A 21,055-nucleotide genomic window follows, 5' to 3' on the forward strand; every position below is an offset into this window, starting at 1 on the left:
GAAAGGTCAGGTGGTGCCGCAGCAACTGGCCGACGGCGAGATCTCGCACGCTGGCCAACTTGGCCTGGTGCCGCCGCAACCGCGTGAGAAGCAGCGAGAGCTCCTCCAGCTGCAGGTGTGTAGACACATCAGGAGGGAATTAGCCACCGCAGGGGCACACTGCTTTAATTACACTCTTCACCCCGCTGCTGGGACGGCACTGATGTGCCACTGCTAAGCGATGATTGCATTAATTTTGTCATTAGGACAAATAAAGGCAGTGGCAGCAAAGGGCTGCAGGAAGTTGTTTTCTCAGTAAAGCTGCAACCAACGGTGCAGCCGCACCCATTCTTGAGCTTTGGGTTTGGTTTTGGTTTTGGCAATGCTGGGGATCGAACCAAGGGCTTTACACTCTGGGTAAGTACTCTACCACTGAGCTATACCACCAGCCCCCAGATTCAAGATTTGAAAGCAGAGTTATCTAATCATAGTAAAGACCAGGGAAGAAAGGAGAAGAGTTTCTAGGGGAGAACTGGAGGCTGGAATATGCTTCTGGCAAAATCCTACACAAAGGAGAAGGCAAGCCCAACATTGCCTGGGACCCCGCCCCCCCCAAGCTCTTCAGCCAGTCTGGATGACCAGCTGCACGCCCCGAGCAAGTCCTTGGATTTCTCTGAGCTTCAGTTTCTTCATCTCTAAAATGGGAGTTAATAGCTGCCCTGTGAACTGTACCTTACTGGCTCAGAGGGAGGAAAACCCAGGACCAGGCCTGATAGGTCGTATAATATTCTTCACCCCCAGGGGGAGAGAAGAGACTGCTTACCGATTTTCCATGTAAACTGGGAGCGCTGACAGTGTGGGTCATGTAACCCATGGAGGGCATGGAGCGTCGGTCCACGTGAGAGGAGTTCTGCAGGTGAGAGACAAGAAGCCATGCTAAGGGCTGGGAAAGGAAGCCTCTGCTGCTCCTGCCCGGGGCAGCCTGTCAACAGGGACACACACCTTCCTCGTGGGGAACAGCAGAGTAAACTATGAAAGCCCCTTGGAGAGTTAAACTTACACTGGGTTACTAAATAATTGAACTGATTGAACACATTCATCTTTTTTTTTTCAGTACTGGTATTGAACATAGGGGTGATCTACCTATGAGCTACACCACAATTCTCGTGTTTGTGTATGTGTATGCTACTTGTATTGAACCCAAGGGCATTCTACCTTTGAGCTACACCCCAGCCCAGTCCAGCCCTTTTTTATTTTTTTTTGGCGGAACTAGGGGTTGAACCCAGGGGCATTTTACCTCTGAGCTACACCCCTTTTTTTTGAAACAGGATCTCACTAAGTTGTGGAGGGCCTCTCTAAGTAGTTGAGGCTGGCCACGAACCGCGATCCTCCTGCCTCAGCCTCCCAAGTCCTGGGGTTATAAGCGTGCACCACCATGCCTGGCCACCCCAGGCCTTTTTATTTTTTGTTTTGAAACAGAGTCTCACTACATTGCTGAAAATCTCACTACCTTGCTGGGGTTGTCCTCAAACCTAAGAGCGCCTGTCTTGGCTTCCCAAGTACCAAGATTTCAGGCATGTGCCACCACGCCCAGAAAACATGTTTATCTTTTCCTGCCTTCTGAGCTGCCAAGAAGTCCAACTCTATGCAGCTGGGGGCTTTGTCTCTCCATGCCTCAGAGTTCTCATTTGTGAAGTGGACTCTGTGTTAAGAACTAAAGTATATAGTCCTGTACCTAGCTCTATTTTTCATTACCTAATTTACAATATTTTGACAATATCGTATAATATGCAGTTTGAGAGACAGATGTGCATTCTTGGTTTCTTAGAATCCTAAGTAAATCAGTAAAAAGGAAACCTTTCATGGAAAAGACTTTCTGGTAGAAAGATATTTTTAGAACTAAGATGCCAAATGTTTAATTGGTGTTTGCTTAAGCCTTTTTCAGGTGAAGAGATACTTAGTATGAGTGATACGCTCATTGTTCCTCAATGCTTTATATAGAAATATAAGTAGAAACACACTTTTCTGTTGTATGTTTGTGAGAAAAACAATAGAAGCCGGTAATTTAAAAAATGAGATACTACAGATTTTTACCAACATTAAAATAATTTCTCTTTGTATTAAAAACAAACAAACAAAAAAAGAACTGGCTGAGCATGGTGGCCCATGTTTGTAATCCCAGCACTTGGGAGGCTGAGACAGGAGGATCGCACAGGTTCAACGCCAGCCTCAGCTGCTTAGTGAGGCTCTCAGCAACTTAGTGAGACCCTGTTTCCAAATAAAGTATCAAAATAGGTCTGGGAGTATAGCCCAAAGGTAAAAGGCCTCTGGGTTCCATCCCCAACACCACACACACACACACACAAAAAAAAAACTAAACTAAAGTAAATCCTTTAGAACTGCACTGGCACCTAAAGTACTGTTTAAGTGTTGGCTATCATTGTTAATCCCAATGGCTCAAACCTGCTCAAACCAGGTGTGGTTCCTGGCACACCTGGCACACAACAGAACCTCAGCCAACCCTTAAGGGGTTCCCCAGTCTCACCTTGAGGGTATGGCCCCGTGCCTTCCTGGGAGAGCCCCCCAGTGAGATGTCAACACTCCTCCTCTGGTCAGGGGGCTTCACAGTGACCCTCTCTGCTGGCGTGTGTGGCCGCCGGGGTGGGAAGGCCCTCGGGGGCCCTGGGGGAGGGATGTCGGAGGGAGACGGGGGCACAGAGATGGAGCGCGGCACCTCCAGCATGCTCCTGCTGCGGCCCTGGTCAGAGAATTCCAGGGAGCCGGCGCAGATGGGCGCCGTGGGGCTGCCGTGCCGGAACTGCTGGCGCTGCTGCCACTCGTACAGCTGCCACACCGTGCCGTCCCGGTGCGCGCGGCGCTCCTCGCTTGACATCTTCAGGTGGCTGGCTCGGTCCTGCGCGTACTTGTAGTCGCTGGGCAGGTTCCGAGGAGGGGGCGAGGAGCCCCCCGAGGGGTGTCGGGCGCTCTTGGGCAGGGTCTGGTAGTTTTCTGGGAAGGACAGGGGCTGGCTCGGACCCTGGCGAGGAAGCGTCTGGTCTGATGGAAGGCTGAGGAGAGAGGAAAGAAGAACAGGTCAGGCCTCCCAACAAGGGACACAGCTCAGCAAATCCACAGGGCCTGGCACGGGAGTACTGTGGCATGGGAGGATCCCAAAATAATGACCGAAGAATTATTCTGGGGCTCCAGTCACTTCTTGCAGAAGACACCAAAGCCAGTTTTCTCTGTCACCTAACCAGGCACACTTGGCAGCCTGGCCCCTCACTTCCGGTGTGATAATTAGATTGCGCCTGCTTTTCCCTCCCATCCTCTCACTTTTCCCTTTTTTTTTTTTTTTTTTTTGGTACCTGGGATTGAATCCAGGAACACTCTACCTCTGAGCTACACTCCCAGCCTTTTCTGATATTTTTGTTTGTTTGTTTTGAAACATGGTCTTGTTAGGTTGCTGAGACTCTCATTGCTGAGGCTGTCCTTGAACCTGCAATTCTCCTGTCTCCGCCTCTCAAGCACTGAGATCACAGGAGGGCAGGCACCACGATGAGCGACAGCTCCTCTCCCTCTTGCTAGCAGTCAGTGAGAACTGACTGTGGATGTCCAGGAAAGGCTGCACTTCTCTGGGATACTGGGACATACCCTCTGCCTGGGATCCTAGCACCAAGTTCTGAGGTTCTTAAAGGCAATGGCTAGCATCAGCTCCTTCCTTTCCTACTGTTCTAGTCCAGATACTTAGTCATCACCCCACCCAGGCAACGTTGAGATACTCCTAATCATTTCTAACCTGTACATAGTCACTTGCTCTGATCCTATCACTCTATACTCTAAAATCTTCCATGACTCCCCATTCTTTGTGAGATAAAAATCTAAACTCCGTGACCTGGCACTCAGCTCTCTGGCACCTGCCCTCCACTCACTCGGCCCTGATATTTTCTTGCTGCTCCTCCTACGTGGGCCAGGACTAGGCTGGGGCAAGGCACAAGCCCAGGGCCCAAACTTTAAGGGGGCACTCCCTCTCGGGGCACCCCGTACCTGCTGTCCTGTGAGCCTCACCCTGACCAGCCTCCACACACTTGAGCAAAGCTCAGCCCCAGATCTAAGGCTCCGTAGACTGACAGTAGACTGGCCTGGGTTTGAAGGCAAACTCTTCCATTGGCTGGCTATGTGACTCACGCAGCTTCCTGAATGCTGGAGTCTCAGTTTCCCTGCTTCTCGTGTGAGACAGTATTACTTGCCTCACACTGGTCTGAGGACTGAATGAGACTGGTAAGGGGAAATGCATCCGCCACATCCCAGGTACAGGAGATCCTTCACAGCGTGCTCCTGCCTTATTCTCATGGCACTGTTCTTCCCTCCCCAATCTGTACGGGCTCCACTCACCCTGTTTACCCACATTTTCCTCCTTCTCCAGGACAATGACCCATGCCTTCCCACAGGGCCCTTCCATGATGCTATATCGACCACAGTGTTTAACCCAGTTATCACATCATCTGTAACTTTCCCAAGGTCTTGTACTCATGTAACTTTCATACTTGTAAAACTTCCCTCTTCTGGCCAAGAAGAAAATTCTTGAAGGATAGGAACTGTGTCTCACATTCTGTGGTATTGCCCACAGTCTAAAAAAGTCCTAATGTAACCAGCCCCTCAACAAGCATTCCAAAAACTGGATAGGACTTTGAAATCTAATACCAACTAGCTATCTTATTATCTAAAAAGGATAAGAAATCCAGCAAGGGGTAAATCAGAGTTATATTAAGCCTTAAAAGTCTAGCTTGCAAAGCAATTTGATACTGTAGAAAGAGAACAGGGTTTGGAGTCTGACGGACCCCGGTTCAAATCCTGGCTCTGATTTTTACCAGTTTTCTCTAATGAACTTTTATATAGCACTCACCATGTGCCAGACACAGTTCTATACCAATACTACCCAAAGTATGGTCCACAGACCGGCAGGGAACTTGTTAAAAATGTAGGTTAGTGAAATAGGTCAGACAGAGAAAGACAGATACTATATGTGAAGTCTAAAGTAGTGGAACTCAGGAGCAAAGAGCACAGCTGTGGTTCCCAGAGGCTGGAGATGGGAGGATCAGAAAGGGAGGGTGCTGGTCACAGGGCACACAGTTTCAGAGAGGAGGAAATAGTTTTAGACCCCTACGGCACAATGTGGTGACGATAGCTATTAATAATAAGTTATTATTAATAATAACAACAACATGTTATATACTTCAAAATTATTCAGAATAGTTCTAAGTATTCTCACAAACACACATACACACAATTAAGTAGGTGAGGTGATATTAATTAGCTTGGTTTAACCATTTTCAATGTACACATATATCAAAATATCACATTATTCCACATATAACTATTATTTTTCAATTAAAATATATTTTTATCTTTATTTTTTGCTGAATAGAATATATTTTTAAAATTTTTTTTGTGGTCCTGGAGGTGGAACTCAGGGGCTTTCTACCTCCAGGCTATATTCCCAGACCTGTTTTATATTTTATTTGGAAACAGGGTCTCACTAGGTTGCTGAGAGCCTCACTAAATAGCTGAGGCTGGCTTCGAACCTGTGCGATCCTCCTGTCTCAGCCTCCTAAGCGCTGGGATTACAAGCATGCGCCACCACGCCTGGCTAAAATACATTTTTAAAGTATGGGCTATCAGATCCACTATACACCTATGAATCAGAAATCCAGGGCAAGGCCGAGCCACCTGTTCTGTAACATCCCTCCAGTGATTCTGACGTCCCCAAAAGTTTGAGAAGCGCTATTCTACTCGTCTTAGCCTCAGCTCATTTATCACTTCTAGCTGTTTGACCTTAAGCAAGTATCATTTCTGTCCTCTGAGTCTCAATTTCCTTACTATAAAATGGGGATAATAAGAACCACTTAACAGATTGTTGTAAGGATTACAAATAGATGTCATACGAGCCAGGCATAGTGGTATATGCCTAAATTTTAGTACTTAGAAAGTGAGACAGGAGGATCATAGGTCCAAGGACAGTCTGAGCAACTTAGTGAGACTCTTAGTAACCTTGCAAGACCCTGTTTCAAAACAAAAAAATAAAAATAAAAAAGGTTGGAAGGGTAGCTTGGAGATAGAATCTCCCTGGGTTCAATTCCCAATAGCACAAAATAAAGACCCAAAAAGAAAAGAAATAGGTGTTGTTCACATATGACAGTTTTCTTATCCCCTTCAATGGTTAATTCTTAGTTGCAGAAGGTAATTTTACAAACTCTCCAACCCAGACCTGTCCTGTGTGCCATGTGTCTGTTTGCCACTAGGTGTCAGGGTTTGCTTTCCCAAAATTAGACAGGACTGTGTCTGAGTGGGTGCAGAGACTGCATCCTCAAGTGGGGGTGGTGGAGAAGAAACTAAGCGGGGCCTTCCCCAGGGAACTGCAGAACTTTATTAACCATTGTTCATTCTGCCTGAAGCAAAACGCTAAGTATGCAAAGCATGTCCCGGCTGAACTCCGACCCGCTGCCCCTTCTGTAGCCCACTCTACGCCTACCTAAAGCATCTAGAGGGTCACCGCCACCCCTACCCAGGCAGTGCCCTAGACCCTCCCTCCTCTGACCTGATCAGGCTCCACAGCCCACTCCAGGGGCCTGCCGTGCCTGGACACTCAGAGGCCACTGCTGGGCAGTGCCCTAGACCCTGAGCTCATCCTACAGCCTGGGCCCTCCACTTAGAAACTGTCTACCCCTTAGGAGTGACCCCAAGATATCAGCACATTGGTGATCCCTGGTTCTAGTCGCCAACCACGGTAACTAATGGTGGAGGGAGGGATGTGAAAGGCAACTGGAAGGTGAGGTAAAGACGCCCAGGAGGAGGTGGGAGATTCCAGAGTAGTGCTGCCTGCTAGCAAATTTATTTTATGCATCTCAACCTCAGCCTTACCCAAAAAGGGGATCAAGTTGTCCTGCCCACATGTCTTGCTCTGTGGCCATGGGGTCTCCTCATCTCAAACGGCACTAAGCAGGGTATTCTGAACCCACTGACACCCACTACAAATACAGTTCTATCAAAGTATAAAACTGTTCTCGTAACTATCATTATGCAGCAGAAATTTATCACCTTAACATCATATGGATTATGCAGGACTTTCTACTCTGTTCCCTACAGCGTCCGAGTCCCCTGCCCAACTCCTACTCCTGCCTTCTTATTTACAAGTATGCTTTACTAATAATAGGGTGGGAGTGGAAGGCTAGAATTTCAAAACAGTCTCTAAGAATGTGCTAAGATTCTAAGGATATGTCACATTCTGACTACTGCAAACTCTCTTCTACAGGAATTGTTGATGTGAAAAATATATTTCCAAGAACTGCAAGAACAGTTAGAAATAATTCCCTGTGTGGTGTAAAGCCATGAATATAGAATCGTATTACAGTCCCAATAACTCTTCTTCCAATGCCTTAATATGTTCAGTCTAATGGTAATGAGATTAGCACGGTCTTAATTATACACAAAGTAGAGATATCCATCTTCTGTATTTTCAAATGAAAAATGAAGGAGGTTCCTTTTGTAGGCTGCTAGATCTGTTTATCACTTACTGTAAGAAATTGCAAACATATCTTTAAAAGGAAAAAAAAAATCTGGGAATGCAAGATGTAGCCCTTTCAAGAAACAAGTAAAAGTTCAAAGGTCTGAACACTTTGCTCACACAGAGACTGAGAGCACTTTCTTCTCTATGCTCTTCCTTTAATTCTTCACTTTTTAATTTTCTTTTAGCCCATTGGAGATCTGCTTCCACAACGAGACTAAAATTCTTCTCTTTGTGTGCCAATAATTTCCAACACAATGTCTCCCACGCCTCAGGTAAGAGAGATTCAAATTCCCAATTCACATCCTAGGGACAATCCCGCACCCTCCCCAGCCACCTCTGGACCACTTCTGCTCCTTGATGCGCCAGCCCTCAACCCCCATACAGGCCGCACTGTGTAGCAAAATAATGGAGGTTTTTGGAGCCACACATAGTTATGTGAAGTCATTTCATAACCATCAACTGTGTGTGTGTGTGTGTGTGTGTGTGTGTGTGTGTGTGTGTGTGTGTGTGTGAGAGAGAGAGAGAGAGAGAGAGAGAGAGAGAGAGAGAGAGACAGACAGACAGACAGACAGACAGACAGACAAGGGATTGGACCCAGGTGCATTCTACCTCTGAGCTACACATCCATTCCTTTTTATTTTTTATTTTGAAACAAGGTCTTGCTACGTTGCTGAGGGACATGTTAAATTGCTGGAGCTGTCTTTAACCTGCGATTCTCCTGTCTGTCTTCCAAGTACTGGGATTACAGGTGTGCACCACTACGCTCCACTCCAATCACCAAAACCTGTAACTGTCTGTCGGTCACCCTGTTCTTATAGTACTTTTTGTCACAAAGGGTTCTCACTGGCCAAGCCCTCACTGGCTTCTTCTCCTCCTGTGACTCTTTACTCTTGATTTAACTTTGAAACTCTAACTTTATTAAGGAAGGCAATATAGCTCTGCCCATCTGAAGATAATCAAGAAGCCCAATGGAAGAAAGAGCCTCTGGTCATGAGCAAAAGACCAGCAGAGACCCTGAGGTTCTAGACTTTCCTTTGGTGACATCCACCTTGGAAGGTGCCACGGCCAGGGAGAAGTCCTCATTCAAAGCACCTCGCACTGTTGGCTGAGCCCCTTCAGTGGGAACTGTCCCCACAGTTTAGTTTCTCTTCTCCATCTCCTGCTCCATGTCCTTTATGGGGACTTTGCTTTTGCCTGATCCTTGGGCTGGGGATTCCTAGTTTTTTGCCTTTGGCCTTCTGCTATTGCTCTGAGCTTGGGATTCTCAATGCTGGTTGCATGTGAGGATCACTGGGGGAGGAGGGGCAGAGGAGGAAGATGCGCTTTTTCAAAAGTCCTGATGCCAAGGCCACAACCCAGATCAATGGAAGCAGATTTCTGGGCACAAGACTGAGGCTTCAGGGTTAATCCCTATGTGGAGATCCCACTGCAGAGCCGAGCAGCAGTTTCTTGACTATAGCCATACAGCAATGGAATCATCCAGGGGCTTTTAAAACATAGAGTGCCTTGACCTTACTCCAGACCAATCCAATCAAACTCTCTGGAGCAGGACTCCAAATGATCAAATTGTGTAGCTAGGATTAAGAACCATGGATCTGAGCATTTCACCCTACATAATTAACTATTGGCAGGGCCATGAGTTACCACCTCCAGGGCAGAGAGTCCTAAATCTGCCACCTGTACCAACATTCCCTATACCCTGCTGGTCATCTCCCCCTGACGCTCTACAGGCACTGCAATCCTCATCAAGCTCGCCTGCCATGCCTGTGCTCACTTCTGAAGGTAGCGCACCTACCCATCAACGGAGCCAAACTGGGTGCTAACTCCAACTCCAACTGCATCCTCCCTACCCCATTTATAAGTCCAAAACGGAAGTCTCAGTTTTCCTCACTGATTTCTTGCCTAACATCGTTCATCTTGGCAACCACTAGGTTCCTCAAGTCAAAACGCTAGCTGGGCATGGTGGTACATGCCTATAATCCCAGTGCTTGGGAGGCTGACACAGGAGGACCGAAGAGTTCACAGTCAGCCTCTGCAGTTTAGCAAAGCCCTCTGTAGCTTAGTGGGACCTTGTTTCAAGATAAAGAAATAAAATAGGGCTGAGGGTATAGTGCAGTTCAGAGTGCAGTTCACTGCCCCTGGGTTCAAGTTCAATCCCCAGTAAAACACACACACAAACACACACACATACACACACACACACACACACACACACACACACACTTCTATGGATCAGCCTCATTTCTCTCTTCCCTTCATCTTGCGCATCCAAAGCACTGACAAGCTCACTGTTCTAATCTCCAAAAATACCTCAAATATGTTTCTTTCTTTTTCCATTGTTACCATCTTGGACTATTGCAAAGCCTCCTCCCGACTCTTATTTCTTTATGTGAAATATTACTCAGCTCACATCACTTTCCTGCTTAAAGCCTCCCAGTGTCTCCTATTGTTTTTTCAAGTAAAATTCAAATGCCTTACCTTGGAGAATGAGGACCTACACCATACTACCCCTGTCAGCTTTCCTGCCTCACTCAGCAATGGGTCCGCTTACACCCTGCTGGGGGCCACCGAGCCCAGCACCAAGGACAGCAGCTTCACTCCCCTCTGGCCTTGGCTAGTAGCTTTCGATTTTCAATAAAACACAAAATATGAACAGACGGAATTGACACCTGGTCATTTGCCAGTGGGAATGGGACGGTCTCTCAGCTACCACACAAAAAGCCTTCCCTTCTCCTGGTCTGTTGTACTGCTAGGTCTCTCGTTTGCCTAGAGAGAAACTATGCACCATCCACCTTCACAAATGCCCAGGTGGACCACATTAAGAGAGTCACATTAACCCACGCATGCACACCACCCCAACACATCTGAAAATGGGCCTAAGCCATTCCCCAAGGACTACCAGCCTGCAGGGCCACACACAGGCGGTCTAGGCCTGGTGAACGGGAAGAAGTACAGCATTTTAGAACATGTTTTCAGGCGTGTGGAAGACTCAGTCCCCTACCTCCACCGTGGCCACTGTGGACCCTGGGAGCTTTCTGCGTGCACTCTGGCTTTACTGTCTCCTTGCTTTTCAGTTTTGCTTTAGAGGGCTGAGGATGGTGAGGAGAATTTGCGTGTCTTTACAACAAGACAACAGGAAAGCTGGGAGACCCTGAATTCTTCCCATTCACAAATGTGGCCTAATTAATCTGAAATTATAATGAAATACAGGCAGTGCTTTGCAAATAGCAAGAGATGAGCCCCCTCTAAATAATTAAAGACTGATCACTCCAGGAAGAAGTGGGCTTCACAAAGCCTAATGTCAACAGAGCCTGCGCGCTTTTCTGCGTGCCTGGAATGAAAGCGTGGATCTTTATTTACTCTAGTCTCTACAAATATTTCTTGGGTGCTGAGAAGTAACAGCATGAGAGAAGACCGGTTACTATCTCTGTGCTGAATGGCTCAAGGCACCTCACAGGGGGCAGACGCCTCTGGTGTAATCTTGTGTGAGCTTTGGCGACCCACAGACCCAGGTTTGAACTCTGGCTCTGCCACTAAGCAGTGTGCCCTGGGCCATCACTTTGCTTCTCCAAACCCTGGGTTCTCCGTCTATAAATCAGGGCTATCACCCCTCCTTCTGAGGCTGTTATAGGGGATTCATGTGGATAACGGAGGTAAAGTGCTTAGGGCAGGCGTTTTCCCAGTGAGTGCCGGGGAATGATAGCTATCGTTACTCCATTATTATGCCCATTATTAGCAAGATGCTGAGACTGCGACTGACCTCCTGCCGTCCCCCTTCTGGGCCTTCGCCCAGTGCTCGACCTGGGCCAGGCTGCTCTTCCTCTGGCTGTGCTTCTCGGGGTTGGCCCTGGGAGGAAAGGCCCGCTGGTACCCGCCAGTCCCGTTCTGCTCTCCTGGGGCGTAGGAGACAGGCAGCACACCATTCTTTTCTGCCCGCTGGGGCTGTGCCTGCTGGCCTCTTGGGCCACTGGGTAGATCCACAAACAAGCCGTCCTCCTCTGCCGGCGAGTATGGGGACCTGGCCTTGCTCCTGTTGCGCTTGCTCTCCAGTGGGTCCTTCTGGGAGCGGTACCGCTCTTCCTCCTGCTCCCGCCTCTCGAAGCCGAAGGTGTCATCATGGCCTCGATGAGGACAATCCCTCGAGTGTCCAGGTCCCACACGGCCACACTCTCGACAGGACTCTGCGTGGTTGGCTTGGGGCACAGCCTGCCGCTCCACCTTCTCCATATCCCTGCAACACAGTGGCAAGTTCAGCCCACTCCACAGCCAAGACTTTCTGATGAACACACTTCACACTCACTCGCCTCTGGGCCTCTGCATGGGCTCTTCTTTCTGCCCATATACACCTTCCATGCCCATTTCCTTCCCTTGCCTTCCTACCTTCCACTCCTTTGGGGATCTGGCTTAAATGTCACCTCCTGCAGGAAGCAAGCCCTGATACACAGTCAGGAATGATTGCTGACCCTGTTGTCACACTAATTACACAGAGACCATAATTATGATGCTCATCTTGCTTCCAACACACTGTGGGTTCCTTCAGGCCACAGGCGCATGTGGTTGATTACTGTACGTGTGGAATTTCTTCACAATGAATGGTATGGAAAAGGCGCTCTGTAAGAACTACTGTATGAAAGAACAAGCCACCATCCATGTGTGTGACGAGCTCAGCCAATCCACGCCTATGCTGCCGTCCTGTTCTGTGCTGCTGACCCTGCCTTTCCTTCCTAATTGTCCATCTGTCTGGAGCAGTCCAGCTTGGACAAAAGACTGCTGGGCCCAGGATCTCTCCCTGTGGCGTCACCTAATACAGCCCAGAATACAGCTGGGCTCTTAGTTAACATTCTTTCTAAACAGTAACTAGACAACAGGCACCACTCTGTGCAACTAGGGAGAAGCTCAAAGAAGAACCTAATAACACAGACCTAGCAACAGTCCAGTCCTGTGGATATTATCAGTCAGGTTTTAGAGTTGAGGAAACGGAGGCACAGAGGAGACCAATGATTTACTCCAAATCTGAAGCAGGGTGGTGCCAGGGCTGGAGCCTATCATATGGACTCCAGAGCCCTTGTGCCTTGGCCTCTGCCCCACTGCCTCTCCACATGTGTCCTACATACGTGCAAACCTGGCATCTCTATAGGAGAAGGGGCTGGGGTGATAGCTTCACCTGTGAGCTGAGACGAGAGGAGGGCCCATCTCCCACTGAGTCGCCTCTCTTCCTGCCTCCTCGAGACATTCCTAATTATTTCTGCATCCTCATCACTCAGCACTCGGGGCACAACAGTGACTCTACTGGAGTCCGAGGAACAAATTTCAGCCCAGATGGAGCAGAAAAACTACCAGGGACTCTTAGGGCAGCCAACTAGCTGTCGCCCTTAGTAAAAAGGTTCGGGCCTTAAGATGCAGCAATCTTAAAATGTCCAAGCCAGTGGGGAGAGACGAGCTGAGAATAGGTAATGGAGAAATTGCTGCGTTTACATTTCAGTGACTGGAACACCTGGGCATCCTTGCAACAACTTTAGAACCTCAGCTACTGACAATCAGCCACAGGCGGTATCAGTCCAGCCTAGAAGAGGAATATCGACAAAGTGAAAATACAGTTCCCAACACACGGGCTGCTGTTTGTGTGTAGGTCCAGCTGTTGACCTTAACTTAGGCAAAGAGAACTGAGAAAAGCAATCATGTGTCTCACATGTCAACGTACTCATGCTTTTTCCAATGGAAAGCTCAAGCTTCAGGAAGAAAAAAATGCTTCTCTGGGCCTCCTTTTATTTATCGTGTGTGTGTGTGTGTGTGTGTGTGTGTATGTGTGTTACTGGATATTAAATACAGGGCCATTCTACCTCTGAGCTACACCTCCAGCCCTATTTTTTTTTTTTTTTTTTTGAAACAAGGTCTCACTAAGTTGCTGAGGCTGGCTGCAAACCTGCAATCCTCTTGTCTCAGTCTCTTGAGTACTAGGACTACAAGTGTGCGCCACCACACCTAGCTCTCCATGGCCCTTCTGATAAGAGCATTTCAGTTTTCATTTTGGGATCACCGCCCCCAGCTCTCAGTTTGGGCACTGCTGACTCTACTAAGGCTCCAGAGTTTCAATGACTGGTTGGGGGACTGACACTGGCCCTGCCCAGGGCAATTAGAATTAGCCCTGGAACTCTGATTGGAGCCAGTCTTGAGCTGCTGCAGCTACAAGAAAACATGTGGTTTGAGAATGAAGCCCTCACCAAGACAAGCAGGTGGAGGTGAAAGCAGAGATCGTAAGACTGGGCCAGAGATCCCAGATACAGTGGTACCTATACCAGGCATGTCCTCCTCCTTTCTCATTGTGAACCAATAAATTCCCTTTCTCATGTAAGTTAGTTTGGTTTCTATTACTTATACTGGAAAGACTATTAGATTATTTTCTAATGACATATTAAAATGGTGATCGCTGCCTCGCTGGCTTAAGAGACCCTGTTTCCAAATAAAAATAAAATAGGTCTTGGAGTGTAGCCTGGAGGTAGAAGGGTTCCATTCCCAACACCACCAAAACAACAACAACAAAAAAAATGGTGATCGCCGAGGCCCCTTCCATTACTAACATTCAGTGTGTCTATAAACTCCACTAGTAGTAGAAAATATGAGAACTATTTATAGACCCACACTTAAAGAAAAACAATTCTTATTGTAAGATTACAAAGGGAAAACTCTGCTCCATGAGGCACATGTTACATTTTAACTCTGTCCTTCCTTCCTTTAATCTTTATCTCTGTAACCTCACCAGCAGCCTTCAAGGTACCTGAGTTGGCTTTTATCTTCTTTACCCTTTCTCAAATTCAAGAAGCCACCCAGGGAGCACGTGCTAAGGCTGCTGACAAGAGGATGAAAGCTTTGCCCTCTGGGTCACACCCTGACCAAGTCTCGGAAAGCTTTATGACCTAGCACCCAGCTTTGGTTTCACTTGCTCCAATATTTCTAATTGTGAAACCCAAGTAACTTTATCTTTTTGTTATTCACACCCCAAAGATAAATAGCACCTTGTCATAAGAGCCAAAGAGTGAAATAAACATGCCAACAATATGCATGGCATTAGAACTGAAGGAACATCAGAGCTTCTTCAGTTCTAAGACTCAAGGGTCGTGGGTGTAATGCCTCAGCCCAACCAACTATAATGTATAGTTTTCTTTCTTTACCAATCACTCACCATGTATTTACTGAGCACCTGATAACCCCCATTGGCACAGGCACTTGAAAGTATAAAAAGTAGTAAGGAGCCAGGTGTGATGGCCCAGACTTGTAATCCCAGTTTTTGGGAGGCTGAGACAGAAGGATGGCAGACTCGTGGCGGGCAGCCTCAGCAACTTAGTGAGGTCCTCTGTAGCTTAAGGAGACCCTCTTTGGAAATAAAAGAATAAAATAGGGTTGGGGGTGTAGCTCAGAGTTAAAATTCCCCTAGGTTTAATCCCTAGTATCCTACCACACACAAAGAAGAAAAAGAAGAGAAAGGAAAACAGCCTCTGTCTTCAAAGCCAGATCACCCTAATGCCCTATTAACCATGGTAACCACACTCAAAACTATTTTCAAAAACAACCAACCCCTACATCATAACTTAAGGAGTTTGCTAGTCTCCTTAAACCTTGGAGCTAATTGTCTAACAATAAATCTTAGTCCTTATATATGAGGATACATCCTATAAATGCTAGTACTTCTTGGAATCAATTTGATAGCAGTGATAAGTTATTTTCTTCAGAAATATCAGCATTCAATGCAAAGCAAACCTTTAGAGGGCAACTAAGAGCATGGACGTCGGCTTGCCACCTGGCAGTTTTCTAATCCCTAAGATTTTGGGGTCCAAAAAGCTCCTTATTATTGTGGCTCCTGGGATTTACATAGGATGCACCTTCCTGCTCAAAATATTTAGGCTATGGTTACAAATAAAAGGTTAAAAGAAATATTCTCTCTCCCACAATCTTCCCTGATTTTTTAACTTATGAAATTATGGACTTAAATAAGAGGGTTTTGGTTTTCTCCCTGTCTCCTTGCATCCTCAACAATTTAACACATGACTTCTCAAATTAGGATGCTTGTCACAGAAGAGATCTGCAAGGCTCAATTTAGCACAATGGTGGGAAAAAATGAAGCACCCTTTGGCTGTCCATGACTGTGTTGTGCACAGGACTCAGCCATGCAGAGCACAGATGCTTAGCTAAGACGACAGCTTTTCCCAGAAAAGCTGCTGTTTCTGTGCAGGTTATCACTTTCATCAAGAAAAACTGGAATCATAGATGGCTCAAACACACGAGGAATTCCTGACACTCAGAGACCATTTTGTTCAGAGGTGGCACTTTTTGAAAATAATAAAGCCAGAGGCCACAGGGTTTAGAGCCAGTCAGACTTGGATTTAAGAAATTACTCTAGCACAGGTAAGCTGGGTGACCTTGAGCAAGTGACCTCTACTCATCTATAAAATGGGATTAAATGCTCTCCCTCTCTGTGAAGATTAAAGGAGACAATGTACAGAAAGATGTTGTACTGTCCACCATCTATTCTCTCCTTCTTTACCCCAATTTTTTTCGAAGTGGCAGTATGTGTCATAAAAAAATTTATATTTCCCAATCTCCCATTGTAGCTGAGAGTGATCATAAGACATCATAAGACATTAGTCTGGCTGATAAAACCTAAGCAGAAATTTCTGGGTGAGTCTTCCAGAAAAGGTTTTTGGTTTTTTTGTTTTGTTTTGTTTCAGGAAAGTTTTTAAAAGAAGGCAGGCTTAGTTAACTCTTCTCTTCTTCCTGCCCGGAAGTTATACTCGCTAGCTGGATTGTGAGGCAACAAAAATGAGGATGAAAGTCACATGCTAACACTTGGGCATAAAGTAATAAAGAGCCTAGGGTCCCTGATGGTATCATGGAACTATTGTACCAGCCTGGACACCCTACCTCTGGATTCCTGTTATGGAGACAACCAAAATTCAACTCACTTATGCCACCCTAAGTGGGGATGTTTTATTACTAGTAACCAAATACAATCCCTGAGACGAGGGGCTAAGCTTATCATTGGCTGGAGCTAGGCTCTTCCATTTTCAGCACATCACAGAATGCTGTGAGTCTGCTTAGAGAAAATTCTTGGCTTTCTCTACAGGTAGCAAGAATGCTTATCTCAAACTAGAGATATTTCTCTCCTATCTCATAGAAATACTTGTATTCCTTTTCTTCATAAGAACTTGGAAGTTAACAGATCTTACCAAGCAACTGTATTCTAACTAATATCGTATTCTGTTTCTAAACCCTTTAGCTCACTGACAATAAAGGACAGCATCTAGCCGGGCGTGGTGGCGCACACTTGTAATCCCAGCGCTTGGGAGGTTGAGACAAGATCACACAGGTTTGAAGCCAGCCTCAGCTACTTAGTGAGGCTCTCAGAAAATTAGTGAGAACCTGTTTCCAAATAAAGTAAAAAATAGATCTGGGAGTATAACCCAGAGGTAGAAAAGGCTCTGGGTCCCACACCCAGAACAATAAAAAAAAGACAATATCTCCCTTTATCTTAATGATAAAAAATATACATACACACCGTCCCACACCCAGAACAATAAAAAAAAGACAATATCTCCCTTTATCTTAATGATAAAAAATATACATACACACCATATACACATCAAATGTCATTAAAAAGTTGAGCACACTTGTAGTCCTAGTATTTGGGAGGCTGAGACAGGAGGATCTCAGTTCATGGACAGCCTCAGCTACTTAGGCCCTCCATAACTTAGTGAGACCTGGATTCAAAATAGAGAATAAAAAATGAGCTGGGGGTGTAGCTTGGAGGTAGTATGCCCCTGAGTTCCATCCTCAGTACTGCAAAAAAATAAAAAATCAGGCTGGGGGTATAGCTCAGACATAGAATGCCTCAGGTTCAATCCCCAGCAACACACACACACACACACACACACACACACACACACACACACACACGCCATTAAAAGATCATAGGGGAGCCAGGCATGGTGGTGCACGCTTGTAATCCCAGCATTCAGGAGGCTAAGACTGGAGGATCATGGTTTGCGGACAGCCTCAGCTACTTAGTGAGGCCTTCCGCAACTTAGTGAGACCCTGTTTCAAAATAAAGAATAAAAATAGGGCAGGGGGTGTAGCTCGGAGATCAATGCTCCCTGGGTTCCATCCCCAGATCAGCAAAAAAAAAAAAAAAAAAAAAAAAAAAAAAAAAAAAAAAAAAAATCATAGGGGGAAGAGGATTGACAGCTTGAAGGGGCCGGGTCAAACCTTGTCCTATTGGCTCTTCAATCTATCCCACCAGAAGAAACACCCCATCACACTCACCCAAATGACCAACCTAGCCGCCCAGGACACGGCTCAGGTCAAACCTTCCATGGACACCAGTGATGACCCTACTGGCTCAGGTCACTGATGTCCATGGAAGGTTTGATCTGAGCCAGGCCTAGCCTGTGTTGACAGATCCTTAGTCCTGAGCACTGATTCCCAGTCTCTGAGGTAGGGTAGGCTGATAAGCAAGAACCCACCCTGGGTGCTACCAACAGACCAGACTTGTATTAAAAGGCTGAATGAAAAGGGGCCCATGTCTGGAGAGCTCTGAGGCAGGCTTGCTTGCTTAAATTAGTTCCAGCTTTTTTTTTTTTTTTTTTTTTTGGTAGTACTGAGGATTGAACCTCTGAACTATACCTCCAGCCCTATTTTTCATTTTTATTTTTGAAGCAAGGTCTCCCTAGTTTGATGGATTAGAGTCTCACTACTTGCTGAGGCTGTCCTCCTCAAACCTGCGATCTTCCTGTCTCTGCCTTCAAAGCACTGGGATTGCAGGCATGTGCCATCATGCCTGGCTTAGTTCCAGCATTTGAGGAAGGAACTGGTGGAAAGCAAGGAAAACAGGAATCAGTTTCTTCTTTCCCTAGAGTTAAATAGGGCAGTCACTCTGGGAAAGGGGAAGATATCCCGCTACTTTTCATACTGGGTCTACCTAAATTAACAATAGAGGACCTCACAGCTCTGCACTCTGCAGCTCTCCAGGCTGCTCCCCCCAGAGGACAGCGAGGCTGCACAAGCAGCACAACAACCCGACTGCCATGCTGACGCTGCTCGTGGCTTCAGTAGAGGGGCTACTGGCAAAGCCCCTGGTGAAGTTGTAAAGACTGGTGAACCAGACTAGGAAGACAGCAGAGATACTCGGGGGCTCCACTCTGTTCACTCCTGCCTGGAGAGTGCTCCTCTCTTCCTTTGGCCTGGGCAAGTCATGCCACCTGTCTCCGCTACTGCTGGGCCAGTATGAGCTCTGGCAAAGGCTCACTTTCCACCTCCCCACAGCAGTCACCATCAGGGTCAGGTTTTTGTTTTGTCTTATTTTTCCTTTGGTTTTTGTTACTATATGCAGAGTTCTATATGCAGTGTACCAGGAATTTGGTACTGCTGATCTCTAATCCCTACAGCAATCCCACAAAGTCAGAACTGTCAAGCCCAGAGAGGCTGAGGACGCCCACACAGAAGTACCAAATCACTTACAACAAATTGTCTGTAATGAAGGATTGGGACAATGGCGGTGGCAGCCATTGCTGGCTAAGTACTCTGAGCTACGCGCTTTATTACCTCTTCTTAACATCACATAAACCTGCAGGGCTGGAGGCGTTATTATTCTTTCATTACAGGTAATGAAAGTGAAACTCAAAGAGGTTAGCCAACTCGCCTGGGAGCATGCATCAGTGACATAAGCAAGGACACAAACCCCATCAGAGCTGACTCCAAGCCCGGCACAAGGCTAAAAACATGCCTATGAGGTACTTATTCTGCTGAGGATCCAAGAGACTTGTTTAGCCTCAGGGCTTGTCCAGCCAGGCATTACCCAAGGTGATCAATGTTTAAAGGCCAAAGTCTTAATAACCCAAAGAGAGTACAGATAGCCCAATATAATGTGGGTCATTTCTGAGCAGGCTGATTTCCTATGCTTGACTCCCAGAACGTGTTGAGATGGTGCCCAGGCATTGCAGGTCTTTATGTGAACACCTTAGAAGTAGAAGGCTCCTAGCTGTTTTGCTCATGTATCCATCCACTAACCTGCCCAGCCCACCTAACTGATCACTTACTACGTGCCAGGCACTGATAAATGACCTTATCATTTTTTGGGGGGAATGGTACTAGAGACTGAACCCAAGGGCATTCTACCTCTCAGTTACATCTCCAGGCCCACTTTATCTTGAAACACGGTCTAAATTATCAAGAGCTGGCCTCAAAGCTGTGATCCTTCCTGTCTTAGCAACCCAAGTACTTGGATTACAGGTGTGAGCCTCCATTTGGGGCAAGCTTATAATTTTTAAGGAGCTTAAACTCTGGTGGGGGTGACAATGAGAAATAGACCAGTAAAACTTCAGCACAAAAGATATATGGTTAAGAAATGACAGAGTACTACAAGCAGGGGTTTCTAACACACTGAAGAGTCAGAGAAGGAGGAAATGACATGAGTGTAGGCTAAGATCTGAAGGATGTGCAGGAGTCATCCTGGTGAGGGTGAGGGCTGGGGTCACAGGTAAACCAATCCCAGTGGTCCCTGGCTCCTTAGGAAATGGACCTCTATCTACCTCTCCCATCTTATCACGGTCTATTTTCCCCTCTACTCACTTTGACACAGCTGCACTCTAAGCTCATTCCTCCCTCAGGCACCTGCAAATTCCATTCCCTCTGCCAAGAATGTTTCCCTCAACATTTTGTATATCTTACTTTCTTGTGGCTGGCAGGCCTCACGTCCACATCATCCCCTTACAGAGGCCTTCCTTGACCACCCAAACAGAAGTGACTTCTCCCTTTCCCATCACTCTGCTTTACTGTCTTCATGCATAAATCATAGTCAGAGTTGTTTTATGGATTCATTGCCCATTCCCCCTCAGAATCCAAGCTGCATGGACTTTGCTTCTCTCTTTGAACACTGCTGTGTTTGAGCATCTTTAACAGTGTTCAACGTACAATATGCCCTTGATAAATATCTGCCAAATAAAACACTAAGTGAATGATGCATGCACAAATGCACCAGTTCAATTTGCTGGAGTCGAGTTGGGACACAGAGAATGGAGAAGGGCAAGAGATGCACCACATGTATCTGTGGGGCCAGGCCCATGCGGCGCTTCAAAAGAGAACGGGATTTTACTCCAAAGACGGCCACACTATACATTCCTTCAGTCCCTAGCCAGGATTATAATCACACCAGGAGGCTTGGAAACTGAAAAGAGAGAAGTTATTTTCTGCTGTGTCCTTCTGTCTGAGTCGCTTGCCAGTTTTGAGAGCTGGAAATACAGATGAAGCTTCTTGTTTAATGCGTTAGCTTGGTAGACGGGACAGAGCTCCTTAGACAAATTGAGAAAATGGATTTCAAGGAGGCTATAAGGAATTCAAAACTAGAATACAGAGGCTAGCAAGTGACAGAATATGGAAATGGAAAAAAAAACAATTATGGACAGAGGGAGGCAGAAAGCAGACTTGGCGAATGGTGCCCTTTAAGGTGAAGGGTGTGTGTGTGTG

General features: G+C 46.5%; 1 protein-coding gene across 4 annotated transcripts in view; it reads right to left on the reverse strand.

The window, feature by feature from the left end:
• Positions 1–21,055, reverse strand: part of PLEKHA7 (pleckstrin homology domain containing A7) — a gene marked incomplete at both ends in the record, with an annotated part of 246,813 nt that overhangs the window by 36,086 nt on the left and 189,672 nt on the right. For all 4 annotated transcript variants that reach the window (XM_080697925.1, XM_080697924.1, XM_080697927.1 and 1 more), the window contains 3 exons: positions 803–889; positions 2,525–3,047; positions 11,304–11,774. In XM_080697925.1, coding sequence (XP_080554051.1) covers positions 803–889; positions 2,525–3,047; positions 11,304–11,774 — 1,081 coding nt within the window. The remainder of the gene's footprint in view (positions 1–802; positions 890–2,524; positions 3,048–11,303; positions 11,775–21,055) is intronic.

Source organism: Muscardinus avellanarius (assembly GCF_963383645.1).
Source record: "Muscardinus avellanarius genome assembly, chromosome: 1".
Taxonomy (NCBI): domain Eukaryota; kingdom Metazoa; phylum Chordata; class Mammalia; order Rodentia; family Gliridae; genus Muscardinus; species Muscardinus avellanarius.